A 25,246-nucleotide genomic window follows, 5' to 3' on the forward strand; every position below is an offset into this window, starting at 1 on the left:
AGTTTTTTTGTTAACTTCAAAATTTTCAAACGTTTTGAAGAAGATTTTTTTCTCCAAAACCAGCAGTGCAACTTTACAGTAATTCCAAGTGTTTTCATAAAAACAACCTGTACAGACCAGGGGTGTGCGGCAAATTTGCCGAATTTGCCAAGCTCGGAAAATTTTAAAGTTTGTCGCACACCCCTGGTACAAACCAACGGAGCCATGTGTTTCCTGGTCTGTATCCAAACAGGTCCTATGTTATTTGACCTACAAAAATGGGTAGAAATACGTTTTTGAATAATGGCTTGTTATAGCAGCTAGAGGACCTAGAATCTAGCAGTTTTGACAGAAAATGAACCCATGATCAGACGTTAGAAACTCTTGTTTTGTTGCATCCTGGCCCTCCGTTTCAATTCGCATCTATTTGAATTTTAGAAAATATAGTCCGGAACTGTTCTGCTTAAATTTTGGCACATCACATATGTGGTGGAGACATTCCACTAACCATCAGCAACTATAAAACTTCGAAATGCCCCTAGTCCGGAAAAAAAAAACATTATCTAGAGAATCCCACCGTGCTGAGGTTTTGGTAGAGGTCTTTTGGTAGATTTCAGTTACCTTCGGCTAGTAATACATGCCAGTTAGCTCAGCTGTACAAAATTCTGGAACGTCTAAAAGCAGCATCTGCATATGGTGCAAGATCCCCACCTCGTCGCCTTGCTACATGATCGCTCATTGATCACAAGGTCCACTCTACTCCTCTTTCTCCAAATATGGCTCCTCAACTCTTTTTGGAACAGTCAAATTATCTACTACACTCCGAATTGTGCCTGGCCTAGAATTGTCTCTTCCTCTTCTCCCACTCGTTTCATTGTTCTTCTGTCAGCACTCGAACAAAAATGAAATATGGGCTTTTCCGGGCGTCTGGCTGTGTGTGTGTGGGGCTTTCACTCTTTTGGTGCATCCGTGTATTTGTATGTGTCTGAATCTCTTCATCATTCACACTATTTCCAGTGTTCTTCCGAATGGATCATTTTACCACATCCAGAAGAAGAAGAGCCCCACACCACCAGAACCCGTTAAAGAAGAAGAAAACGACGTCTTCTTCTTGCCTTCGAGCTTTTGCTACTTTTTCTTCCATTTTCTTCAATGGAATGAATGTATAAATAAAAGACAAACATTGTCTACGTCTCTTCATAGTTTATTGTATCTCGTAATATGAGTTGACGAGAAGCCATATGACCCAGGAAGAGAGTATCCATTTCCGCCACCGTTATTTTTTTGGTAAAGAAGCCAGAACTTTCTAGAGTGGATATCGCTTTTTTGGTGTGTTTTACTTCCGTAGTTCATAGTTTAGTTTTTCTAATTTGGGTCCCAACACGATTCTGCCACAAGTTTGTTTTTTAAACTACAGTAGTCATTCTCGATAGGTTATATCAAAGAGTCTCATATTTTCAGAAAGAGCAAATGTTTTTCTACGTTTTACGCTGGCCGAACTAGAACTTATACTCAGCTATTGTTAAACTGAAATAAGAGTTCTAGAAAATGCTGTCGGTATGTAAATTTAAAAGATACGGTTCACCTTCCTAACCTAGTTTTTTTTGGTAGAAGTTATCCGTATTTCAGAAAATTTTCTAAAATTAGTCTTCCAAAGCTGTGTGCTAATTATTAATACGGTATAAATTTGGCAATTCTAATTTCTTAGTTTTTGGTTGAAAACTTACCGTATTCCCTCTATGCACACCTACATACGAGCCAAACGAAAAATAATCTTGCAGCCTCCATTAGGCTTGAACTGATTTATTGTCAGGCCATTCATATTTAGTAAAAAGTTGTTTGCATGCAAAATTGGTTTTGGCTTTATTAGCTTTGCATGCAAGACATAAAGAAAAAATGAAGAGCTACGGTAGATAATAATTGTTTGAAAAAACAAATTACAACTACGATGAACGCTGTGGGAACCATACTTTCTCTTGATCTGTTTCCAACCATAAAACAACTCCTATAAAGTTTTCATTTTTCAAATCCAGTTCCTCTTCTCCCCAATCTAGAGCCCATTATAAATAACAATCAAAAACCCCATCGAAATGTGGTCTGAATGCCCGTGGAAGTATGCAATGGTGTGGTTGAAATATAAACCAAAGCGGCATTGAATTCTTCATAAATTCATAAATAAATCAGTTGAGGAGAGGATCCTTTCACTTCTCCTCTTCCATATCCATTCTTTTTTCCCTCCGCCATCATGTATTATGACGACAGGGGTATATGCCTAGCCGTGTTGCTGGGACACTCAAGTGTTCGCGCACCCGGTTTGCGCAACCGTTTTTTCATGCGCTGACCAACGGTCGGGACAAAAAACAACTGATATCTGGGTGTAGGGGGAAGAGTAAAGCAGCAGCATAGAAACAGAAAAATCCAGGAAAAAATCCAGTCTCCGTAAAATTGGATGGGATGGCTTATCGTGTAGTACTACTGCTACCGCCAGTTAGCCGACTACTTTTTTTTGGTTTGAGATGATGAAGAATACTTGTAGATAGCCACTTGTAGATACTGTACAGTTACTAGTTGTTTTCCGGATTTTCCGGCTGAAAATTTTCTCTAAAATTGTCTAGTGTTTAAAACTGTATTTTAAGAAATTTGAATAGCTTGGAAAATGAACTGTTTCGTTGATTTTTATTGAAAAAAGCCCATGAATAATTTAAAAGAAATTTCGGCCAATTTACAACTAACATGAAGTGCCGTCAGTTGGAATTTTGGTTTTGAAAATTTTCATTCTAAGTTTTGGCAAAAAAAAAATTCTTTGCCTGTTTTTGTTGCAAACATTGGAAAATCTTCCCCATTGGCGATAGAATTGCAGAGTTTTTCACGAAATGATTGATTACCATTTAAAAAATGCGGATGCAGATTCTACAGTTGTAAATTTTTTGTGGTTCGCGTTGGGACCCGACCAAAATTTCAAGCTCCTAGAGTACATTTAAATATTATTAACATGTTTTTTATAATACGGAATCACTTTTTTTTTCGTAGCTCATATAAAATGACATACCTCTTTATTAGAGAAAGACGAAAGTTTCAAAATTTACAGAAAACTGTAGCAGACCATCAAAAAATTGCCAAACTAACTAAGTCTATCCTTGAAAATCTCATATTTCTTCTTGTTCTTCCAATTTCCAATCGTCAATCATCAGGAATGTCAATCTGTTGGCGCCCTTGATGTCACCTCCTCTTTTTGCCACCACGTTATAAATCTTCTTCCTGCTTTCTCAGAAATATTCTACGTATGAATAGTACATTTTTTGGTTTCTTGGAATTTTTAAACAATATATTTATAATTCTGCCCCTTTTTGATTTTCCTTTGGAAAAATCACTGAAACTTTTATCAAATTTATTTTTGACTTTTTTTAAATTTTATTTATTTTATTTTTTTTATTTTTGACAGTTACTCAGGATTTACCAAATTTGTAAATCGAACAAAACAAATTTCAAAAAAATTAATTCAAAAACATCTAATTTTATTTCAACTCTATATTGATAACTTGTATTGGAAAAATATAAATGTTAAAGCTTGCAGCAACTCTTCAAATTATTATAAAGTATGTTTTTTTTTTCGAAAATTTAGGCAAATTGCCAAAACGTTGACAGAAAGTTTTGCAAAATCTCGACCCCGAAACTCCTGAATTCGGTAATTATTTTTTTTACACCCAACTCGAAAAATCATTTACTATATATAAAGCGCTTATTCCGTTTGTCCATAGTTTGTAGTCTATGTAGTCTTTGTAGTCTGTGAAGTTTTAGCTTATGGAGGGATAGTGAGTTGGGGTTAGTGTAGGGATATAGTCGGGGTATTGTAGTGGTACAATAGTGGTACCGTAGGAATACTGTAGGGTTACGGTAGTTTCAGAAAAAGTTAGTTTTGAGCCCCAGAAGTCGGGGGCCGCGCCGGAGGTGCGGTCCACGGCTGGTTATACCATATCCTAATTTCAAAGTTTCCCTCTGAAAATTCTAATTTTGCCCTATCCCTAGGTCAATACCGGAAGTTGTTCGTCTGTCGTTCTCTTCCAGTGGGGATCACTTTGTTTGTTCATTTGTTTTCGTTCGAAAGCGCGGATATGACCACTTCACAAATATTTCGGCCATTCGGTTGCCCATCCACATGTGCGTTCCAATATGTTTTTTTCTTGAAACTTTCAGGAAATATTGAAATTTTGTTTGCTACGACACTGGCCCGCAAAATGTTTTTACAGATGACTTTTTACATGACAGAATTTTCGGCAAATTCGGCAAATTCGCCGTGATCAATATACTAAACCACTAGTTTTGGACAAAATTTTTATTAAAAGTTTTTCATGTGTGCGGCAAATTTTAAAATTTGCCGAGTTCTTCAAATTCGCCCAACACTCTTGGTTCGTGTGAATTCATTTTTCAATCGAAAATATTTTCTTTTAATACATAATTGTTTTTCTCAAATTTAAGAAAACAATTACAAATACATATGTCATTCACAACTTTTGAAAGATATTTTATGGAAAATGAAAAAAAGAACACTGTTTGTTGTTGAAACTTACAAAAATAGTTTTGCAGCAGAACAATTCCAACAAAATTCCAAATAATTAAGATTGATCCCCAATATTTGAGGGAATTTTTCACTACTTTGGGAACTTGTGAAACTGCTCTAAATATACATTTTTTTAACACAAAAAAGTTCGAAAACCTTCAAATTTTTTCTGAACCCAGCACATGTTGAACAAAACCTCTAGTACATCTTTAAAATCTTCCCATCCCGCAGCTCTTTTCACTTTTTATAACAAAATGTGTCACGGAATGCATATTGTTCATTTTTTTCCCTCCCCTGCCACCGCTTCTTTGCATATTTTATTTATTCAACTTTTCTCCTTTTTTTTGCTTGTTCCTTTCCTCCTTATTTCTTTAAAGTAGATGAAGGGGGAAAAATAAGATAATTTGTATTCTTATTCCCATCTGGCGATTATTTTCGAGCCGCTAAATCGAATTTGAAAAAGATGAGATGAAGAAGTGGGAGAACATGAAGAAGGAGATGATGATGATGTGAGAGAGAGTGTGTGAGAAGGCGTTGAAGCAAGAAAAGAGCAGGTTGTTTTGATTTTGTACTATCAAACATAGTACTAGTTTGACATTTTTAGAAGAGCTGCTCGACTATCTATTTCTTTTTAAGATTTTTTTTTTTGGATTTTTGAATTCGTCGGAATAAAAAATGATTTTTTTACAAAGCTGAATGTTACGTACCAAAATGTTTTTAAACTTAACTTTTCCGACGGATTACTCTGGAAGTGGGCAAATTTTTATTTATTCTGAAAAAAAAAATTTACAAGAGTTGCCGAGTTTCCTGAAAAATTAGGTTTAGTCTTCAAATTTTCAGCTTCTTCGTAATAAATTGCAGCTTCAGTTTTCGTTTTTTTTCTATTTATTTCTTTTTTTCAAAATTGCATACCAAAAAATAAATCACAAAACCTCAACAAATCTGTCACCAGTTTCTCATTTCCCAATCCTTTTCCTCAAGAACATATGGTACAACACAAAGTGCTCTAACCCATCACTTGCTCCATTTTTTCGTGCATCTCCTGGTGTTCTAGCTCATTTGAGTCACTTATTCCGTTATTTATATCTATTCTCTATGCATCACTCAGTCTCTCATATTTCCTCAATATTTCTCACGTGCAAATGAATGACATCGTTTTGTGTCGTCGTTTGGAGCTCAATGGGAATGGAGCAAAATGTCCGGAGCGGCATTTTTAACTAAAAGAGAGAGAAGGTGATGACTGGTTATGACTGAGAATTGGCTAATTAGCTCGGAATATGAACGGGAAGAGCATTTAGCTTGTGCTCATTGAGCTGTCAATCATAGTATTTCAAAACGTTTTGTAGTTCATAAATAGGTTTTCTGAATTATTTATCATATGGTTCACGCCACAATCTCGAAATCTGACCGAAAAATTAAATTTTAAATTTTTTGCAGCCTTGTTAGTATGTTTTATTTTTAACTGCTTGAACAGTATTGAGTTACATTTTCTAATAAAATTAGTTGCTTTCTCAAGTTATAGGACTTTAGAAAATTAATCTTGCACCCATATAGACCAATTGAAAATTATTTTTTATTTTCAAATATTCTATTCAAATTTATATTACGAATATTGTAAAGTTGCTAGATATAATAATAAAACATCATAAAAATAGGTACTTAATTTTTTAAAATTTTAAGTCAAAGGGAAACTCCGTTTTCACCGCCCCAATTTTTGGAACTCGACACAAAAAACTGTCAGTTGTATATTTTAATTTTTGGCAAATTGCCACCAAAACTTTGAAAATTTTGTAAAATCTGAAAATTTGTGCAAAAAGTACCAAATTTTAAAGTAAAAAACATTTCAAGCAAGAAATACATAAATTATTGTAATGGTTTTAAAGTGATAATAAAAATTTCCAAATTGTTTTTTTTAACTTGGAAAATTCAAAATAAATCCATTTGCAAATTTCCTGTAACGGTCTATAATTTAAAAAAATTCTTTTGAAAAAAATTTTCCCTAAAAATTTGCAAGTGTTAAACTTGGTAAAGTTTTGAAAAAAAAATCTTAAATCTCGCCACAAATGTACCAAATCCACCAGAGCGGTGAGGTTATCAGTATTTGTCAAAATTCTTAAACTCCAAAATTTTGGCAATTGCTCGAAAAACAGCACTTTCTATTGCCGAAGTTCAGACTATTGCAAAATTTATATTTTTATTAAAATTTAACTCTGTTTGAGAAAAGTACTATAATTTTCCATTTATAGTGAAATTTTTGCATTTCCCAAACTATTTTTCAAAAGAAAATTCACAACAATATGCAGCTCGGCAGCTAAAATTACGGTAGGAGTGTGAAAAAAAAACGAGAGATGAAGTCTGTGATCTACTCACAATTTTTGCAAATATTAAGAGAAGGAAATAGGCGTTTAAAAATTTAAAAATTAAAAATTTAGTGGCTTCTCTCACAGATCTAGGCTTCCAACTAGATCAGTCAGTTAGTCATTTTTCCGTTTATTTTTGACGCGTTTTTTTCCGTCAAAACCTCCTATACATATTGAATTGGAAAGCAAAAAGGGCGAAAGAGAGAAGGACGAGTAGCCAGTGTCATGTCCACTCGAAATGGGTCTCTCCTTCTCTCAGAAGGCGCGAAGTGTATTGGAGCATGATTGGATTGTGCTCCTTTGCTGCGTGTGTTCCACCCGTTTACCACACCCCTTCTGTTCATTCTGGCCTGCAGGCAGCTGAATTCTGGTTATTCAACCCGTCTTCTCTCCCATCTAACCCATTGCTCCGTTCGTTGTGCTCTTTCTACCCTCACATAATTCGCGCGTTGTCCACTTCCCGTCCATTTTGTGTCTGCGTCTAGGCGTCAATATTCCAGAGATTATTACAACTCCCATTGCTCTCAAAACTGTTAATATGTCTCCGTCTCCTCTCTATGCCTCGGGACCCTTCATCTCCCGGTGACTCTCCATTCTAAATCCCGGCTTCTCCTTCTTCTTTTCCATTGGCTCTTTCTAATGCATTATGTGATGGAAACCCCGAGGCGCCGGTCGTTGTTGTGTTTTACGTAATCCCCCCTACCCTACTCGGTGATGCCATTTTTCGATTTTGTCATGTAAAAAGGATTCCACTTCCAAAATTTTTCGGTTTCGAAATTTTCTATTTTTGGCTATTTTTGTTTTGCTTTTAGAATTTTTAGGTTCTCTGGAAAAACCAGGATTTTACTAATAATGAATATTTTTTCTTAGATCCGATTTTTCGTTTTCGCGAAAACTGGCTTTACAAAATTAAATGTTTTTAAATAGATAAATAGCTTGGTCACCAATTTTTCTAATTCCTAATTTTTCAAAAAAAAAATTCAAAAACCGCTTAGCTGATTTTCCAAGATTTGAAAAGTTTTGGAGGTTATTACCTAATTTTGCAATGCTTGGCATCCGGTCTCGAAGCGACTGATTTATTAAATTCGAAAGAGCCTGCGCCTTTAAGTAGTACCGTAGTTGCTAACTTTTCGTGGTTGCAGAATTTGCAAAGGTTATTATCCTTACTATTAGTTTTTTTTTCTCGTTTCTTTAAAATTTGATGTAATATTTATACAGTTTCACATGTTTTCCTATTAATTTTAAAGGAATTGAACAATTATGTTTCATCGAAGATAAAACATTTCGAAAATTTCGAACACGATTGCTTTAATTTTATGTTGAAAATAATTTCCAATTGTTCCCATTCCCAAAAGACTCTCTAAAATTTGTTTATAATTTCTTTTCTCTTTTGAAATAAATCGATTGAAATCTGACACCCCTAGAAATTTCTGATGCAGTGTTCTAGTGCCAGATGACTCATAATCCTTCTGCGTTTCCCCTTATCACTTTACACATGACAATTTTTTTTGATTTTTAAAATATATTCTACTTTATGATTCATCAGGTTTCATTTATTTTTATTTTTTGGTGCAGAAAAATAAAAATAAAAATAAAAAAGCGACCAGACACCCCACACTTTTGACTCGTCACACACTAATCCAATGAATAAATCAGAAGACTAGCACATCCTTTATCTCTTTTTTTGTCAAATGCTTTTTTTTTTCAATTATTGTAATTGAAAACTCAAAATAATATTTTTAAAGTTTTTCTAATCTTTCTAAAGCTTTTGTGGTATTTACAAATATATTTTTGAAAATTTAATGTTTTCTGAGTATCGAAAAATCTAAATTTTCGATCGATTGTTTGATATTTTCGGTCATTTTTTAATTTTTTAAAGACAGTTTTTTTTTAAATTGAAATACAAATAATTTTGAAACCCCAATAGCTTCCCAGTTACTTTTCTTTTTAGAAAACCTGAAAACTGAAAATTTGAACATTTTGTCGAAATTTCTAATAGTTTATGCTTGTATTTAGTTCCTGAATATATTTTTTAAAATAAAGCTTTGAAAAAATGGGCAATAGTTCGAAAAATTTCCTGCTACATAAAAGAAAGTCCGAGCAAAAATAAATCGAAAATTAAAAAAGAAATTTTGACCCGAACGTACTTTGTGTAGTTTAATGTTTGAACAGTACTAGTAATAAATGTGTAAACTTGAATACTTCTTTCTCTCAGGTGACTAGTTTTTTATATTCTCAATTACCTGTGACTTTTCCAAAAACAGGGAGGATTTTATTCTTCCGCAAAGTAAAAGAGTCCATAAAAAAGAGAAACAGTTGGCAAATCTTTTCTCAATGTTTGTTTCTGTTTTAAAGTGTTGGTCAACCTCCCTCCATCACTCTTGACCATCATTAGCCGAAAGAATGAGTACAAAGTGAGCGCTTTGTTTGTAGTATTTTTGAATATTTTCTTGTAAGCTTAATTTATCAATTTCAAATGCTTTGACAGGAAGCTGAATATCTGAAAATTTAAAAACTTTGGCTGAAATTTCAAATTTAAATTATTAAATACTAACAAAGTAAGAACTTGAATTCTTATTTTCATACTTTTTGGCGGGAAGTTGGAATTTTTAATTTCAAAATTTTCAGTAATTTTTTCACAGCATTGCCGGAGAAATCTCAAACTTGTAGAATTCAATTGTTTTGACAGAAAATTCAATTTTCAAAGTCTCAAAATACTAAGCGGAAATTCAAAATTTAAGTGACTATATAAATTGCCTGCTTTCATACATGCTTTCTATCAAAATTCTTGCCCGAAAACATAAACTTTTAAAACTATATTTTAGAGCACAATTAAGATTTTAATTTTTCTGATTTTGATATCAATTTTATTTGTTTTTTGGACAGAAATCCAATGTAGAGTTTTGTGTAAGTTTTGATGGGGAATTCAAGTTTTATTCAATATTTAATTTTTGCAAGAAAGCCAAATTTTAAAATTAGCCTGTTTTTATTTTAATTTTCAAACCATTCGAAAATTCTCAAACTTTTTGGTCTGTACTTTTTCCCGAAAATTATTAAATTTTATTTCTTCAAAGTTCACATCTTTTGTCGGAATTCTTGTATTTTTATCGTCACCCTAAAAATTTAACCATCTGTCAACCCTCTCTATCTGAACATATTGCTCTCAAGTACATGTTTTCCTGCAAGTGCTTCTCCTAATTCATGTTCCATTTCCTCTTTCCGTCTGTTCTTTTCTCTAATCCTCTTCTACATTCCTATACTATTTCCACCTTTCCAATCTCATCAGAATATTCATCCAGGCGAAATGTTTCCGTATTTTTGATTGTTCGAGTTGATAACCTTTTCTCCGTTATACCTTTCATTCAATTCATAAATGTTTACTCACATATTGCCACTCCTTTCCCTGACTCATAATAACTGTACCCCCATTTTTTTGCAACGTTTCTTTACTTAGTTTTCTTTCTATTTTTTTAATGGTTGCCACACAATTTTTGTTATATTTTCTCCGGATGTTTTCCACTGGCTTCCAGCCCGTTGCGCACTTTCATTCCGGCTCGTTTATTTTTGTAGACATCGTCAGTTTCTTGACATTTCTTATTCTTAAAAGTTCAAAGTTTATTGGAACTTGAAAAAAATCAGAGTTTGAATTTTAAAAATTTTTTTCAGCATATTTTTTGCAAGTTTAGAGATTTTAAATTCCAAAATTGATTTTTGCAGAATTTTTTTGACAGTTTTTTTTAAACTGAAAATGTAGTACTCAAATCAATAGTAGCCAAAGCAATAAAAAAGGCTTGAAAATATATTCCCACCTGAAACAATTTGCGCTCGGAAAATTTAAATTCAGCCAATTTCAGCAACCTTCGTCAATTTAAGAACACCCTCCAGTATAGAAGCTGGGTTTTTTATTTGCAAACTTATCTAGAATGCTGAAAGAAAACTCGAAAAGTATTGCTATTTGTTCCAGATTTTTCCATATTTTTCACACTCATTTCCCAAAAGCTTCTGGCTCCAAGTAAATATTTTTCCAATTTTTTGCCAGTCCGTAAATATATCTATAGCCTCCCTCGTCGTCATGTTTACATGCTCAATTCCATCCTCATTTCTCATTATTTCCTTCATTCATTCTAAAAAATCTTTTCTTAGAATGGACACTTTTAATTTTATATCTGTAAAAATAAATATGTGAAAAGAAAAGTGAGGAAAAAAACAAAGATTGAGAGCCCCCGTTCTGTGATGATTGATGAATGTCGGGTGTTTGAGAATTTTTCATCAAAAACATACTTTCCTTCATCTCTGATTTTTTTTTGGATTTTAAGGATATGTAGAACATTTTGTTTTCCTAATATTTCAAAATAAGATTTAGTTGAAAAATAAATTCAAACATCAAACCTTATTGGCCGACACCCTCACGGTCAAATTTGCCTATCTGATACCCTGAAGTTTGAGCTTATTTTTTTTTGGTTAAATTTTTTGGGCCAAAAAATCGGTGGTCCAATTTCGTGACTTCAAAAAAAGTATTCAAAAATACTAATTTTTTGGATCAATGTAGAGCGCATTTGCACTGATGTACCGTAAAATATGGCGAATTGATAATTGAATTCAAAAATGGTTCGGCTGTGCGGTTCAGATAGGGCGAGTAGAAAGGCGAATAAGAGGTGCCTTCCTACGTCTAGGAACACCTCGTATCTGTGATCTAACTTTAAATTTTTATCCCCAGAATTATTTGCGAAATTTCTGATTTTTGCGACAATTCTAATTCAATAATTGATTTGATTATATCGAGTCTAGACTCTCTATACTTTTTGGCACCTTTTCCCTTTTAATCTCCTTTTTTCTTCCACTTTCCTCTTGCCTCCGCTCTGAATCCGAATTTCGCTTTTCCTTCTTCACACAAATGAACGCAATCCAATTAGTCCTCATCCAACCACCCCGTCCGGTGCCCAAAAACCTGATCCTTATCACAGTTATCACCCGGGAGACGAAAAAGAATATAATTATGAATAAATAGATATTTTCACTTTCCCGTAAATCCTTCTGTCATTCCTCTTCTTCTTCTTTTCTCCAAGCCTCGGAAATATTCTAATCAATTCTGAAATTGAAAATCTCTTCAGAAAAGAAGACGTCGCCGGGACAACAACAACAGCAAGTGGGCGGTGCATGCGTCGTGCGCACCGCTGCTGATAACAAAATAGTGTGCGAGACGGTGAGTCGCAGACAAATCTCACGGGGGAATATCATTTCAGGTCATTCCAACCGGAGAAGACATGCGCGCAAAACGGTCCTTTATTGTTAAGGTTATGCAATATCCTCGGATATTGACACCCTTTCCCGTACCGCCCGTTCGCTCCTCAGTTCCCCTAAACTGATACGAATTATATCCGCTCCCCAACCTTTCCACCTTTTGAAAAATTCAATTTTACAGCTGCCTAATTCAATCCAAACAGCCGAGATGACAACGGCTTCCGAGCTGCTGTCAGACGACGCAAGAGCTCGATTCTCACATACAAAGGCTCTTTTTGAGCAGCTTGAGAGACAGCAAGACGTGAGTTTTTTTTGGATGATAATAATTGGTTTCCGAATTTTGAAATCATTTTGCTATTTTGCATTACGGTTATTTATTTTTCTTGAAAAAACTCACTAAATTGTGGATTAGAGCATATATTCCAGAATTTTTATGCAATTTTTCGCAAAATGATTTTCCTGGCTATATAGATCAAATCTGTAGCTCCCTATGAACAAGTTTTGCCTGCTAGTAGATTCTTCACTTAGGCCTTCAAAGAATAAGTCCCCTCTCTTGATTTGATCTATGAAAATTGCTGGAATTTTGCTCACAGGAAAAGTGAAAAAGTATGACGTCCCCGCTCTTTAGATCACCAGCTGAAAAGTCTGCGTCTAAATTTGGCGAAGTTTTCGGAGATCATTCGGAAAAGAGATACTCTGACTACCAGTTTCTGTATCACTTCACAGCCTCACGTTTAAGAAATTTGACGTCACGTCTGAAAAATGTCTGAAAAAGAGGTTTCCCTATGATCAAGTTTTGCTCAACAATTATTAATTTGGGTCAAAAGTTGGAAACACTGTCGACTTGATTTAGACTTCTACCATATTTATAACTCAAGTTTTGTTAAACACAGCTTAAACCCAGTATTTTCAAAGTCTTGCCCAAATTTTGCCAACTTCTGAGCTAATAGTAAGCTAACTTTTTCAAACATCAGATGCCCGCCACGCTTTTTCCAAAACAAACTCTAAATTGGGCAAGCAGACTACTGTAGTGTCAATTAAAAAATAATGTTTCTAGGTTCCATCATTCTACTCTCCACGTCTTCAACGTCAACCACCACCTCCATTACCCCCAAAACCTCCATCTCAATGTCCGCCGAGTCCGATGTCACAGGTATGTGTGATCAAACAATCACATGGCTCTCTTTCTCTCTCTCTCCTTCTCTTTCTGTTTTCTGGAAAAAGAAATGGAATTTAAAAATTCAAAGACTGTGTCAGTTAGTCAATGTTTTGTGTCTCCAACACCCCCGTCTCTGTTATACTGTTCGGTTGACTAATCCGCTCATCGATAATAGATTCAAAAATAATGGCATTTACTCATATCACACACACACTCCTTTCCCCCATCAGACACACACGCATATAACACATAATCGAAAACTCGAAAACTTTTCCAGGTCGAACGAAATTTCTCTGATTTGGCCGCGGATCTCGATCGGATCCAATCATCGCCGGCAACGTCTAGGTTTATACAAAATAAGTGAGTTGTTTTTTTAAGGATTTGTTACCATACCATAACTTTTTTTTAATTCTCAAAAAAATGTAACTGTAATTTTTTTTGATCAATCGCAATTTTCTCCATTCGGTTCGCGGGCCAAAGTATTTTAATTTTTTTTGGTAGTTACAAAAAGTCGCCTGCAACTAGATTTCAGAAATTCTAGGAAACTGTGCGAAATTCAGATAAATTAGTTGAGAATTTTTTTAAAGGAACTTTTTTGAATTTTCAAATCGAAAAAAAAACCAAAATCTCTGTTTTTTCTTTAATTTCAACTAACATTCTTCTTTGCTTCATTATCAGCTTCGCATGCCTTTTCTTTTTCCAATTCAGATCATCAACTCTTCCGTCATCATATTCCGATTCCACACAGCAGTATTCGTTCGAAAATACGGTTGCCACGTCGCAATATGGAGGACTTCAAACCAACAACAATAATAATAATATTAATATGAATTCATTTGAACCCTATTGGAGAAATGGATCAATATATCGGAGGCAATTCGAAGGAAATGGCAAACCGTATGTGTTTCGCTTCTTTTATTTTTCTTACTTTCTCGCATGAGTTTCTTTATTTTTCTCTATAATAGTTTTTTTTCTTGCGCTGAAGTATTTTAGTTGCGACTAACAAATATTTGTGTTTTTTCGAAAAAAAATGTGGCCTAGAAAAAACCAGAAACTTGGCCAGCATATTTTCTTAGATTTCTCATTCGGGATTTTTTTTGAATTTGCTAAAAAAAAGATCCTTGTGACTTTTCCAAAGTACAAAACTAAAAGTAAAATTTTTGATTCATTCAGGAACACGGTCTTCTTTGGATCTTTCAGAATAGTGATGGCACATAATATCTTGAAATTTTCGAATTTTTCAATTTGAAAAATCTATTAAGATTACAGAAATTGCTAAAATAGCGTGGCCGAGTTTTCTCACATATCGGCTCGTTGGAACCGTAAAAACCCTTTTCAAGCCCATTGTTGGCAAGCTTATGAAGGATCTATCGTAACCTTAAGTTTTTAAAAAACCGCACTGTGTTTGTGATAAAAATTCATTTAGTGTGTCTAGATATATTTTTAGAACGCCGATTTTTTATCGGACATTCACATTTTTTAAAATTTAAAAATTTGATACGATTTGCGCCAGATTGTTTTTTTAGTAAATTTAATATATGCAGGCACCTGAAAAAACCAATCATTTCATGAAAATGAGTTGCTGTTAATATAAATAATCAAATTTCTTCGATCAAAACTTTTTTTTCAGTTTTGGCGAGGAAAACGATGGAATCTCACCAACGACGAATGGAGTGAAGCACACGACATACGCCGTCGTCAAAACACCAAAGGAAACAGAACTTGAAACAACATCAGAAAACAGAGGACTCATGGAAACACGGAGGGGTCTGAGTCCAGAGAGGCCTGACGTGGATTTAACGAATCGAAAGGTCTCGTTCAGCACTGCACCTATTCCGGTAAGATCACCCACTTTTCCCATTCACTCATGTTTCTTTGTTGTTGCAAGTTTGCTCTATGGAATGTATGATGTTCAAAATAATTTTATACTTTTTCTAGGCCAAGACAGATTGAAACGTGGCCGAGAAAAATCTTTTTGAAACTATCAATAGAGCAAACATGCATTCACTGAAACTTGACCACCACAACCTAACATTTCCTTTTGTTTACATATATGTGGCAAGGTGATATTAATTCATTAATAGATATATCTATACAATCTCGAATTAGGTCACCTTATTGATATGATAAGAGATGAGGAACAAGAGAAAAAGAGAAAGAGAAAGCGATCTTCATTTGCATAATATCTAAACGTTTTCACTTTCAGGTCTTCTCGGCGTTTTCCGTTGAAGACTACGATCGCAAGAATGAAGACATTGATCCGGTGGCAAGTTGTGCTGAATATGAATTGGAGAGACGACTTGAAAGAATGGATTTGTTTGAAGTTGATTTGGAAAAGGGTGCCGAGGGACTTGGAGTCTCTATTATTGGTTAGTGATTGTATTGTGGCTTACCATAACTTAGAAGCCTTGTATCTCGGTTACAATCGGATGTTGCTCACAGTTTCTGTTTCATTTTTATAGTTGGAAACTTTCTTTTCTCGGCATAACCAAAGATAACCGAGATATAAGCGCTTAATTAAACTTGAAGGAATGTCAACCTGAAGCTACTGTTTAGGAAAAAATTATATGCTTTCTGCCTGCCTACGGTTTTCGGATAAATTCGTTATGTTTCAGGTATGGGTGTTGGTGCAGACTCGGGTCTTGAAAAGCTGGGAATCTTTGTAAAGAGCATCACACCTGGCGGAGCTGTTCATCGAGATGGACGAATTCGTGTCTGCGATCAAATTGTTTCAGTCGATGGAAAGAGTTTGGTCGGTGTCTCACAGTTGTATGCTGCAAACACGTTGAGATCCACCAGCAATCGAGTCACTTTCACAATTGGTTGGTTTTTTTTGGAGTATTGTGCCGAACGCGTATGATATATTGCATTGATGACTCCGTGAAATAACACAAATATTTTTGTGTGCAACAGCGACTCAATACACCATATTCCGCGCAAGCGTAGAGAAAAAAAGCATCTAGAAAATATTTCAATTATGTTTACCAGTTATCTTCCAATTTAAAAAAAATGTATTGCAGGTCGCGAACAAAACCTTGAAGAATCCGAAGTTGCTCAGCTAATTCAACAAAGTCTTGAACACGACAGAATGAGAATGATGGGAGACGAGGAAGACGATATCGAAGAGCCGCCACCACCACCATCTCAAATGCCACAGCTACCAATTGAACAGGATCGTCCGACAACTTCAATGATCACAAAAGAAGAAATTGAGATTCGTTCGAAGATTGCTGCTCTTGAACTGGAACTTGATGTTACTCATAAGAAAGCAGAGCAATATCATGAAGTGTTGAGCTCAACGAAATCACATTGTGATCAACTGGAAAAGCAGAATGAGCAGGCAAATTATATGATTAAAAACTATCAGGAAAGAGAAAAAGAGTTGTTGAATCGAGAAGAGAATCATGTGGAACAATTGAGAGATAAGGATGTACATTATGCATCATTAGTTCGTCAATTGAAAGAACGAATTGATGAGTTGGAATCGAAATTGGAAGAAGCTGAAGAGAGAAGGCATTCTATTCAGAATCTTGAGCTTATCGAGTTGAGAGAGAAGTTAAAGGAGAAAGTTGAGAAGAGGAATGAAGGAATGGCGTATAGACCAGGTGGAGAGCTTCCTCACGAGGATAAGGCTGTTATGGTTAATTTGGAGACTATTGTAAGTTGGAGAAAATATGAAAGAACATTCATCTTCAAACTTCATTCTAAAACAGTTTTCACATAATGCCTAAAATTAAGCTTGAGCGTAGGCCCTATGCCTAAGCCTAAGCCTACGCCTAAGCCTAAGACTAAGACTAAGCCTAAGCCCAAGTAAGAAACTAATTATAACACCCATTTTCATTTCCAGACTCCATCAACCAAAAAAGATGCGGAAGTATCAGTTGGAAGTAGTTGGACAGAAGAGTACTCATCACCATGCGAGTCGCCAGTCCCTCGTATCTCCGAGCCAGCATCTCCGGCTCTTCCACATAAATTGACGCATCGCAAACTTCTGTTCCCACTCCGAAAGAAGTACGCCGAAAACGAGTTCTGGCGTGCCACGTGTCAACCAGTTGGTCTTCAAGCTCTTCATTGGACGGTGGACGATGTTTGTCAGTTGCTCGTTTCAATGGGCTTGGACAAATATGTGCCAGAGTTCACCATTAATAAGATCGATGGAGCCAAGTTCCTCGAGCTCGACGGAAATAAACTGAAGGTGAGTAAGATGTATACGATCCCGGCGCAAGAAAACTCGGGTAGAAAAAAAAAACGCTGCAATTACATAACGAAAAGTTAAACTATTTCGTAGGCACCAAGGTGCTAAAATTTTTTAAACTTTTCGGTTTTTTGGGTAAAACCGAGAAAAAGATTCCTGAAAATTCTGAAATGAATTCAATATTTATGTTACACTCTATTTCATAAAAACAACAGAAATGTCACTTTTCGAGCAAGAGAGACTGAACTTTTGTTTTTGATTTTTCAGTTTCTTGTGCCAAACCCAAAAACCCTTCAGGTCTAGTAGGCACAGTCTGCCTACCTGAAAAGTGCCTAGAATATACAAGGCTTAAAATAGGTGCATTCTATAAACCTTATGTGACGTCAACTTTTTCAAATTTTCCACAATTTTGGGAAATCACACCACTTGAAATTGTTTATCTGAATCAATATTTTTTAGGCAATGGGAATTCAAAATCACTCGGATCGTTCTCTAATTAAAAAGAAAGTAAAAGGAATGAAGAATAAAATTGAAAGAGAACGAAAACAGTTGGAACGAGAAAGCCGTACCCGAGTCATTGCACACACAATTCCCATGTGATTTTTTCTGTCTGATTTTGAAAACTATTAAATTATAATTATTATATTCTCACTGCGAAAAAGTATACGAAAGTCTATGGTTGTTTTCTATATATATTTTTTTTCGCAAATGTTATCCATTTCTCAAGGTTGTTCCAAATCGCCAATCCATGGGTTTCCCTTACTTTTCCCCTAATTTGTTCAGTTTTTCAACGCCTTTTCTTTCCATTTCCATCCTCATAGATTCTGCCGTAATTCCCCCTTTTTCATGTTGTCCACCAAAATTTATTTATTTTTTCCCTCTATTTTTTCAAAGATGCACCACCAAAAAATTGTGATATATTTTTCTGACACTTTCCCCCTCACTAACAATCATTTTCTGACCAATAAAACATTGATTTTTATTTTAACTATCAGCTTAATGTTACTTTTCCATTCTTCCTGGCGAGACAATCTGATGAAGGAGATCAAAGTGGATGAAGAAAATGATCCTCATTTGAAAATAAAGATGTTCTACATTCGCATATTTTTATTTACCTTTATATTTTTCAGATCGAATAAACGGTTTTCAATGTTTAACAAATTTTCAATAATTCTCAGTCTTTGGGAATTTTTGTTTTTTTTTCAGTTTGTTTTCTAATATTAATTTAAATAAACTTGATTTTTCTTTTTAACAAAATCTTCAAATTTTCGGTAAATCTATTGGTTTTTTTTTCAATTTTCAAATTGAAAATTTTCAATAACTTTCGGTCATTTCTCCATTCTTTTTGAAGCAAGTTTCATTTTTTTTAAACCAAAATTTGATTTTCAATTTCCATTGAACATTTTTCTTTCTTGGCCAAAATTGAAATTTTCAATAATTTTCAGTTAGTTCTCAATTTTTTTAAACGAAAATTCCGTTTTTTTTCGAAAATCAAAATCGACAAATTTTAGATAAATACGTATTACTCATAGAACTCAAAAAATCTAATCTTCTGTTATATCTCTAATTCTTCGAAGAAAAAACATGTTTTTTTCACCAAAATTCGATTTTAAAAATAAATCGAAAATGTTCGCTTTGAAATTATTTATTTTTTGGTCAGAACTGTAATAGATTTTCAAGAATCAGGGAAAACGGGATCTCTTTCCGTCCGGATGACTAGTCTCAATAATGATTTGAAATGTACAAACAATTTCTGATCAAAATTATTTTTTGCCTTTTCACTCACGTGATAACATTTCAAAATTACAAATTGTTGAAGTCAGTCTAGCGACCTTCTCGTGGCCCCCTACTGTATTTGTTATTCTTTCCACGTATCTTCTCCACATCCACATCATAATTAGTCAAATCAATTTATTCTGAATTATTCTTGTCTCCAAGGTTCAAACAAAAACTCAAACGAGAACGGAGTTATAATGGCACCATCAAAGTCAAAGGAAAAGAAGGATAAAGCAAAGACAAGCCGTCGCAAATCCGGATCTCAAGCCAAGAAAGATGTAAGTTTGATATTTCAGCACAGGATCAGGAGACTTTTCTTGATCAATTCCTCATATATTCGCATTTATGCGCTAGATGAGCACACAGTTAATTTGCGATGGATCCATTGAGATCAAGGATTCACGCGCGCCTTGTTGCATGATTTCGTGGAGCACATGTGCATCGTGCGTCCATGATGTCAATGCTGTAAGGTTCCTGAAGAACACATCGCAAATTAACTGTGGATAACTTTTAAAAAATGAGTGAGAACTTCAACTACGAGAATTTCATTTCAGACAACAAGCACCGTGTCTGAAGGACAATCGCCAACTGAGGTGGCTGATCAGCTTTTGAAAGCAAAGAGTCGCCCTCAAATGTACGACCTTCTAAAGGGACATGCTGCATTCAATGTGCCGGAATTCGTCAAGAACCTGCCGGTAAATGTTCGTTTGCCGATCCCGATTAGAGATAATCGGCGCGTTCTTTGCGGATCCGATGAGGAGTTCTTCCCAGGACAGTACGTCAGAATGGAAGGAGCTGAGTACATCATTGTGCAGGCGCCGACCAAGAAAAGCTCAAAGCTGATTTGGAGAGTCATTCTAAAGGTTTGTTATTTTGTTGAATTTTTAAACATCATTTCAAATTTATTTTCAGGATCACATCAGAATTCTTGTGTGCTTGTGCCACGACGAACAAATGAGTGGTTCCGATGATGGAAAGTGCTATACATACTTTCCAACTGAGCTAGAGCAGAAAATGGAAGCTGAACTGATGAAGGGAACTCTTTCCATCGTTTGCAAGGCTCGTGAAGGTCTTAGCATGGGAGCAACCAAGTATGAGCTAGAGTTGACTGATAGTGAAGTTGTGATCGATAAGAACAGCGATGATCCGAATGCATCGAACTATAAAAGTCACCGACTCATCGTTTTCCATATGAATACTTGGTCTGGACAGAAGCCAACTTCCGGGAATGCTTTGGAGCAAGCTCAAAACGTGGCTCTTTTCTTTCGTGAGGTCAAGAAGTTTGAGATGGACGTGAGTTGAAACTAAAGACTGCTGCAAATAATAACAGTTAATAGATTCTGCGTAAAAGTATGGAAAACTTTGTGCCACCAGTCATGCTCCAATCATTCGATGGCATTAATCGTGCATCCACTGGTTGGGTTGCTTTGATGTTGTTGAGAGACGTCGAGAAACGAGAGTGTTTTGATGTTCCAAGCTTGATCAAAGCAATCATGAAGTTTCGAAATGGATCCATCTCCACCTACTATCAATTCTGTTTCTGCATGGCTGTTTGCTTGAATATCGGAAAGGATACAAATTGGTGCGCAAATGTGAGAAATCTCATAGGAAATAGTTTTCTTTAACAAAAATAACATTTCAGGATTGCAGCACGGCACTGACTGATTTGATGGAAAAGTTCGGCAACCGTAAACTGAATGAACTCGGGAACTTGGCAGTCTAGAGAAGAAAAATGAGCCTGAACTGAGAACTATTGCAAAATAAAATGTTTGTAGAATCGTGCTTTTCTGTTATTTTTCAGTATTTTCAGCAGACTGACTATGAAAATCTGGTTTTTTTTAATTCTACACTCTGAATGAGTAATAGTATTTTAGTCTCGCCACGAAAGTTTCCTGCAAAAAATTGATAGTGTTTTGCGCCTTTGAGGTTACAGTATCCAAACCCAAATTATTATAACATTTCAAAAAGTTTTCGCGACGAGACCATTTCTATTATCCAATGAGGCAACTAGAAACATCAAAATGGAATATTGTAAGTTCTCAGTATCAAGGAATTTGAAGTGGCTTGTGAGAGGATTGCACATCTTTCGATGCACCATATCCGTAATTTTAATGTGTTTCAGAATGCGAGAACTGGCGAACGGAATCAAGACAATTGAATCAAACCATTCTTCCTGGCAAGACAATCTGATGAAGGAGATCAAAGTGGCATTGCGTAAATGAAGAAAATGATCCTCACTTGAAAATAAATATTTTTTTAATCAGCTTTATTTTTAGAACATCAACTATTAACCTAGAAATATACACCCGAACTAGTAATAAAATAATTCAATTAATCACAATAAATCCTTCGAATGTGTGTCAAACTGATGGAAGGCTGCAATATCCGCTGGTTTCAGTAGGTGCTGGTACAACCGAACTTTTCCATACATTGGCTCCGAATAGTAGGTGGCGCGATGAGTTGGTTGAGTTGGATCAACGGTAACACGATCAGCAGACATTTGACGGAGCGGTTGTTGCAAGCTGTTTTCATCTGAAATTAAATTAAAAAATTAAATTTCGTGGGAATTAGTTTGGAAAACTAGGTTGAAATTGGGAAATTGTTCGATTTTTCTAGGCAAAGCTACATAAAGCTTATTTAAAATATTTAAAAACTACAGTAACCTAATAAAATTTAGCTCGTGGTCACGGCCTCTCTTCATTTCAAAAAATAAATAAATTGACGTGATGAACTGTCTCTGCGTCTCTCATGGGCGAGAGAGTGAGCTTTTTGAGCCGAATTTGTACTGAAAACGGTAAAATAGACCGGAAACGGCTGATAGTGAACAAAATCTAATAAAAATTTACTAACTGCCTGATCAAACACATATAAATTATATGAAAAAAAGGGCAAAATTGTAAATCACCTATGAATACGCCCACATGTGAAAGTTCAAAATCAGTGATTTTCCAGACAAAACTGTTTAAAGCCGGCGATTCGCTGATAAATCTTTAAATTTTTTATTAATATATTGTCAATTAAGACTAAGTGTGTCTATTTTTATGCAAATATCTAGGTTAGTGATGTTCACGACGCCGGCAGACGGAAAAACAAAAGGCTACCTCGAAAAATGGATTTTTTTTGGGACCTCTAGTGATCCTTGAAAAGAGAAATTTGAAAATTGAAGACCACCATTTTGTAGATAATTTTTTTATGATTATTTTCTGTTTTTGATGAAGGTTTTTTGATGAAAATTGACGTCGGCATCTTCAAAACAAGAATTAGGCCTGAAAACTCCAAAAATCGTTAAAAAACGACAATTTTTGGCGGGTTTTCCTAATTTTACGAGACGCACCAAGACATAATCAAAAATTCAACATCACCAAAAGTTGCAAAATTCTCTAAGGAAGAGATTAATATGTCAATCACCTGATTTGATCAAAAACTGATTGAGTAACTTCAGTTTTAAGACAATGCGATTGTAATTTTTGGACAACCGCAAGCATAATAGTTGATGTGAACGCTTTTGAAAACATATAACTCGGTAACCAGAAAAGCTATCAAGAAACTTTAAACTACAAAAATAATCTTGATAACACAAGAAACATTTTTTATGTGCATAATACTTGGCTATTCTCACAAAATACATAGTTTAAGCTATGTAAAGATTCAATGCTTTGAAAAACTTTGATAGAGATACCACGAAGGTATTCGAAATTATCCGTTTGCACAATCAACTCAAAGAAGCAAAAAATAACAAAGTATGGATTAATACCGTCTGATACCTTTTTCATATGTCACTTTTTGTTTTTCCCGTACGGGATCCCGTCTTTACAGTCGGCAACCGACTGAAACCGAGGCCACCAATGAATAACTCAGGTTGTGAACCCAGTCGGGAAAGTCTCATCAGTTTTCCATCAGTGTACGACAAAAAATATACCGTATTTCCTCTATTAGTTTTGCACCCCTATTAGTATTGCACCCCTACGGATCAATCGAAAATAAGTCATGCAGACTCTATTAGTCTTGCACCCCTACGGGTCAATTGAAAATTAGTCTTGCATTCAAGACTAATAGAGGAAATACGGTAATTGGGTACGATAGGAATACGGTAGGTTTATAAGTTATGTAAGTTTCTACAAATGTAACTACTTTAGTTTCTCTGTACCAAACTTTGAAGAATTTTTTATTACTTTAAAGATCACTGAAATAGTGAACCGTTGTCTACGAGATCAAATATGTCCAAAAATTACCATTTGGTATCGGTCCTAACAAAACAGTATTTATACCAAAGTTTTTTCTTCGTCAATATTTTGAATTTAATTTAAAAACACATATATTATTCAATTTTCAATCTCACGTGAGAGAGTGTGAGAGAAAAAGAGGAATTTTGAAATAAATGAAATTGAGAGAGGCCGTGATGGTGAGAATATTTTTTGCTTTAACTTACCAATATACATATAATCTCCTGGAAAGCAATTTGTGATCAAGTTCTCTCCTATTGTCTTGATTGGCTGCGGACAAATTGGCTTTTTCACATTTCCATATTTCTCACAAAGATCCCAATCTTTCACCTAAAAATAACCATGTAATTTTCAGGAAATAAATCTATGAAACCTGTGAAAGGCGGGTAAGTTCATAGACTTGTGGTGGAGGCAACGCATATTTTCCGGCATAAGCTTCATCGACACACTCTTTCGGTTCAATCCAATTATATTCCGACATTTCCGATGTACATAGATCGATTGCTGGTTCGTCTAGAAATGTTTTTATATTTTCATGGGCAACTGTTATATTGTTTTTATGAAAAACTTTAAAATCAGATTTTTTTTCAAATTTGTTGCATTTTGCTCATTTCCTTTGAGTTGTTTGGGCATTTGAACCCGTTTTCCATTATTTTCAAACTCGTACCATCCACGAGCATAAGATAAAACTTTGTTAGAAATCGTCGTGGATAGTTTGCTGGAGTGATAAATGTATCCCATTCGATAAGATTATCTGCACAAATAGTTCCGGATAGCTGCTCGAATTTCGATGTATCATTTACAATATCCGCTTTCAGACTCGTCATATCTGGATTATTCGCCGACGTTTGCCATCCATTCTTTGTCGAAAGCACTCCAGATTCTTCGAAAAGCTCTCGAACAGCAGCAATTCTGAATTCATCGCCGAGTTTTGCATCAGTTTTGTCGACGACTCCACCGGGAAAAACCATCGTATTTGGCATGAATTTGGCAGTGGTGCCACGTTTCAGCATGAGTACACGGCGAGTGGTTTTGCATGCTGAAATTCAGGTTTTTTTTATTGAGAAAAATGTTAATTTTTTAATAGCTGTGTGAGAAAAGAAACTGGAATTGTTTTTTTTTTGAGCAAAAAAATTAAATTTTTTGACAGCATGCAAACCGCAATCGTGTCATGGGGTACGGTAGGTTACGGTATGAGATATCAGAACCAAGGCTGGGTCTTTTATGGTATTTTTGCACCACAAAATCCAAAAATTGCTTTCTGTACTACGATCATTTTTCATATTTTACAAATATTCTTTAGCAAAATTTGGTTTTAGTGATTTTTTTCCTTAAAAAAATTACAAATAAATCGAAATTCGACATTTTTGGTTTTCATTTTTATTTTTTTTAATGTCATCAATTTCGACATAATCGGTGAAAATAATTGAAGCCATTTGAATTTCTGATTTTGCCGCCAATATTATAATACCTAACGAGCCCCAACGTTAAAGGACGAAGCATTTCCATTTAGCGGTTGAGCGCGATTGCACCTTGATTCTGCGTCTCCATAATAATATTTTATAAGTTACGATATCATCGTTTCACTTTTGAAAAATTTAAAGAAAAATACCTAAAATTATGGAAGCAGCCGATCGCCAACTTGAAGTCACTTTTCCGATACACATACTGAAAAATGACCATAAAAATATAAAAATCACAAGAAAATTTAGGAATTTAAGCCAAGAATAAGGCTGTGGAACATATAAATACGAT

The 25,246-nt window shown here is 35.0% G+C and overlaps 3 protein-coding genes across 7 annotated transcripts; 2 read left to right on the plus strand and 1 right to left on the minus strand.

The window, feature by feature from the left end:
* The first annotated feature begins 12,001 nt into the window (after nt 1-12,001).
* Nucleotides 12,002-18,547, plus strand: nab-1 (Neurabin-1). 5 transcript variants are annotated; one of them, NM_001379751.4, is made up of 11 exons: nt 12,009-12,100; nt 12,320-12,439; nt 13,196-13,291; nt 13,575-13,657; nt 14,006-14,194; nt 14,928-15,135; nt 15,504-15,666; nt 15,913-16,119; nt 16,318-16,955; nt 17,145-17,492; nt 17,952-18,472. In NM_001379751.4, the coding sequence occupies exons 2-11, from the start codon at nt 12,347-12,349 to the stop codon at nt 18,090-18,092; spliced, it is 2,166 nt and encodes a 721-aa protein (NP_001367535.1). In that variant the 5' UTR covers nt 12,009-12,100; nt 12,320-12,346; the 3' UTR covers nt 18,093-18,472. The 5 variants fall into 5 exon arrangements, with proteins under 5 accessions (NP_001431050.1, NP_001367535.1, NP_001367538.1 ...); NM_001379754.4 differs by lacking the exon at nt 14,006-14,194 and having other exon boundaries at nt 17,952-18,477; NM_001382891.1 differs by lacking the exon at nt 12,009-12,100 and having other exon boundaries at nt 12,318-12,439; nt 13,196-13,657; nt 17,952-18,547.
* Nucleotides 18,548-19,385: 838 nt separating this feature from the next.
* On the plus strand, nt 19,386-21,051 carry C43E11.5 (Tyrosine-protein phosphatase domain-containing protein). Its single transcript, NM_058934.7, has 5 exons — nt 19,386-19,546; nt 19,823-20,131; nt 20,181-20,561; nt 20,606-20,860; nt 20,911-21,051. Exons 1-5 carry the CDS (start codon nt 19,466-19,468, stop codon nt 20,989-20,991), a joined length of 1,107 nt encoding a protein of 368 aa, NP_491335.1. The 5' UTR covers nt 19,386-19,465; the 3' UTR covers nt 20,992-21,051.
* Nucleotides 21,052-21,522: 471 nt separating this feature from the next.
* ndx-7 (Putative nudix hydrolase 7) lies at nt 21,523-25,159 on the minus strand. The gene is made up of 5 exons (NM_058935.8): nt 25,104-25,159; nt 24,159-24,530; nt 23,865-24,004; nt 23,698-23,821; nt 21,523-21,800 (listed from the first exon to the last, which is right to left on the minus strand). The coding sequence occupies exons 1-5, from the start codon at nt 25,156-25,158 to the stop codon at nt 21,604-21,606; spliced, it is 888 nt and encodes a 295-aa protein (NP_491336.2). The 5' UTR covers nt 25,159; the 3' UTR covers nt 21,523-21,603.
* Nucleotides 25,160-25,246: the final 87 nt, after the last annotated feature.

This window comes from Caenorhabditis elegans, chromosome I (genome assembly GCF_000002985.6).
Source record: "Caenorhabditis elegans chromosome I".
Lineage (NCBI taxonomy): Eukaryota > Metazoa > Nematoda > Chromadorea > Rhabditida > Rhabditidae > Caenorhabditis > Caenorhabditis elegans.

Bases quoted from the DNA above. Each gene is read 5' to 3' on its own strand.
- nab-1 (NM_001379751.4), top strand. From the start codon at position 12,347: ATGACAACGGCTTCCGAGCTGCTGTCAGACGACGCAAGAGCTCGATTC. The intron at 12,440-13,195 runs GTGAGTTTTTTT...TAATGTTTCTAG, and splicing joins AGCTTGAGAGACAGCAAGAC to GTTCCATCATTCTACTCTCC. The intron at 16,120-16,317 runs GTTGGTTTTTTT...AATGTATTGCAG, and splicing joins TCGAGTCACTTTCACAATTG to GTCGCGAACAAAACCTTGAA.
- C43E11.5 (NM_058934.7), top strand. From the start codon at position 19,466: ATGGCACCATCAAAGTCAAAGGAAAAGAAGGATAAAGCAAAGACAAGC. The intron at 19,547-19,822 runs GTAAGTTTGATA...ATTTCATTTCAG, and splicing joins GATCTCAAGCCAAGAAAGAT to ACAACAAGCACCGTGTCTGA. The intron at 20,562-20,605 runs GTGAGTTGAAAC...AACAGTTAATAG, and splicing joins TCAAGAAGTTTGAGATGGAC to ATTCTGCGTAAAAGTATGGA.
- ndx-7 (NM_058935.8), bottom strand. From the start codon at position 25,158: ATGTGTATCGGAAAAGTGACTTCAAGTTGGCGATCGGCTGCTTCCATA. The intron at 24,531-25,103 runs GTATTTTTCTTT...CCTGAATTTCAG, and splicing joins GGCTGCTTCCATAATTTTAG to CATGCAAAACCACTCGCCGT. The intron at 24,005-24,158 runs GTACGAGTTTGA...AAACATTTCTAG, and splicing joins TTATCTTATGCTCGTGGATG to ACGAACCAGCAATCGATCTA.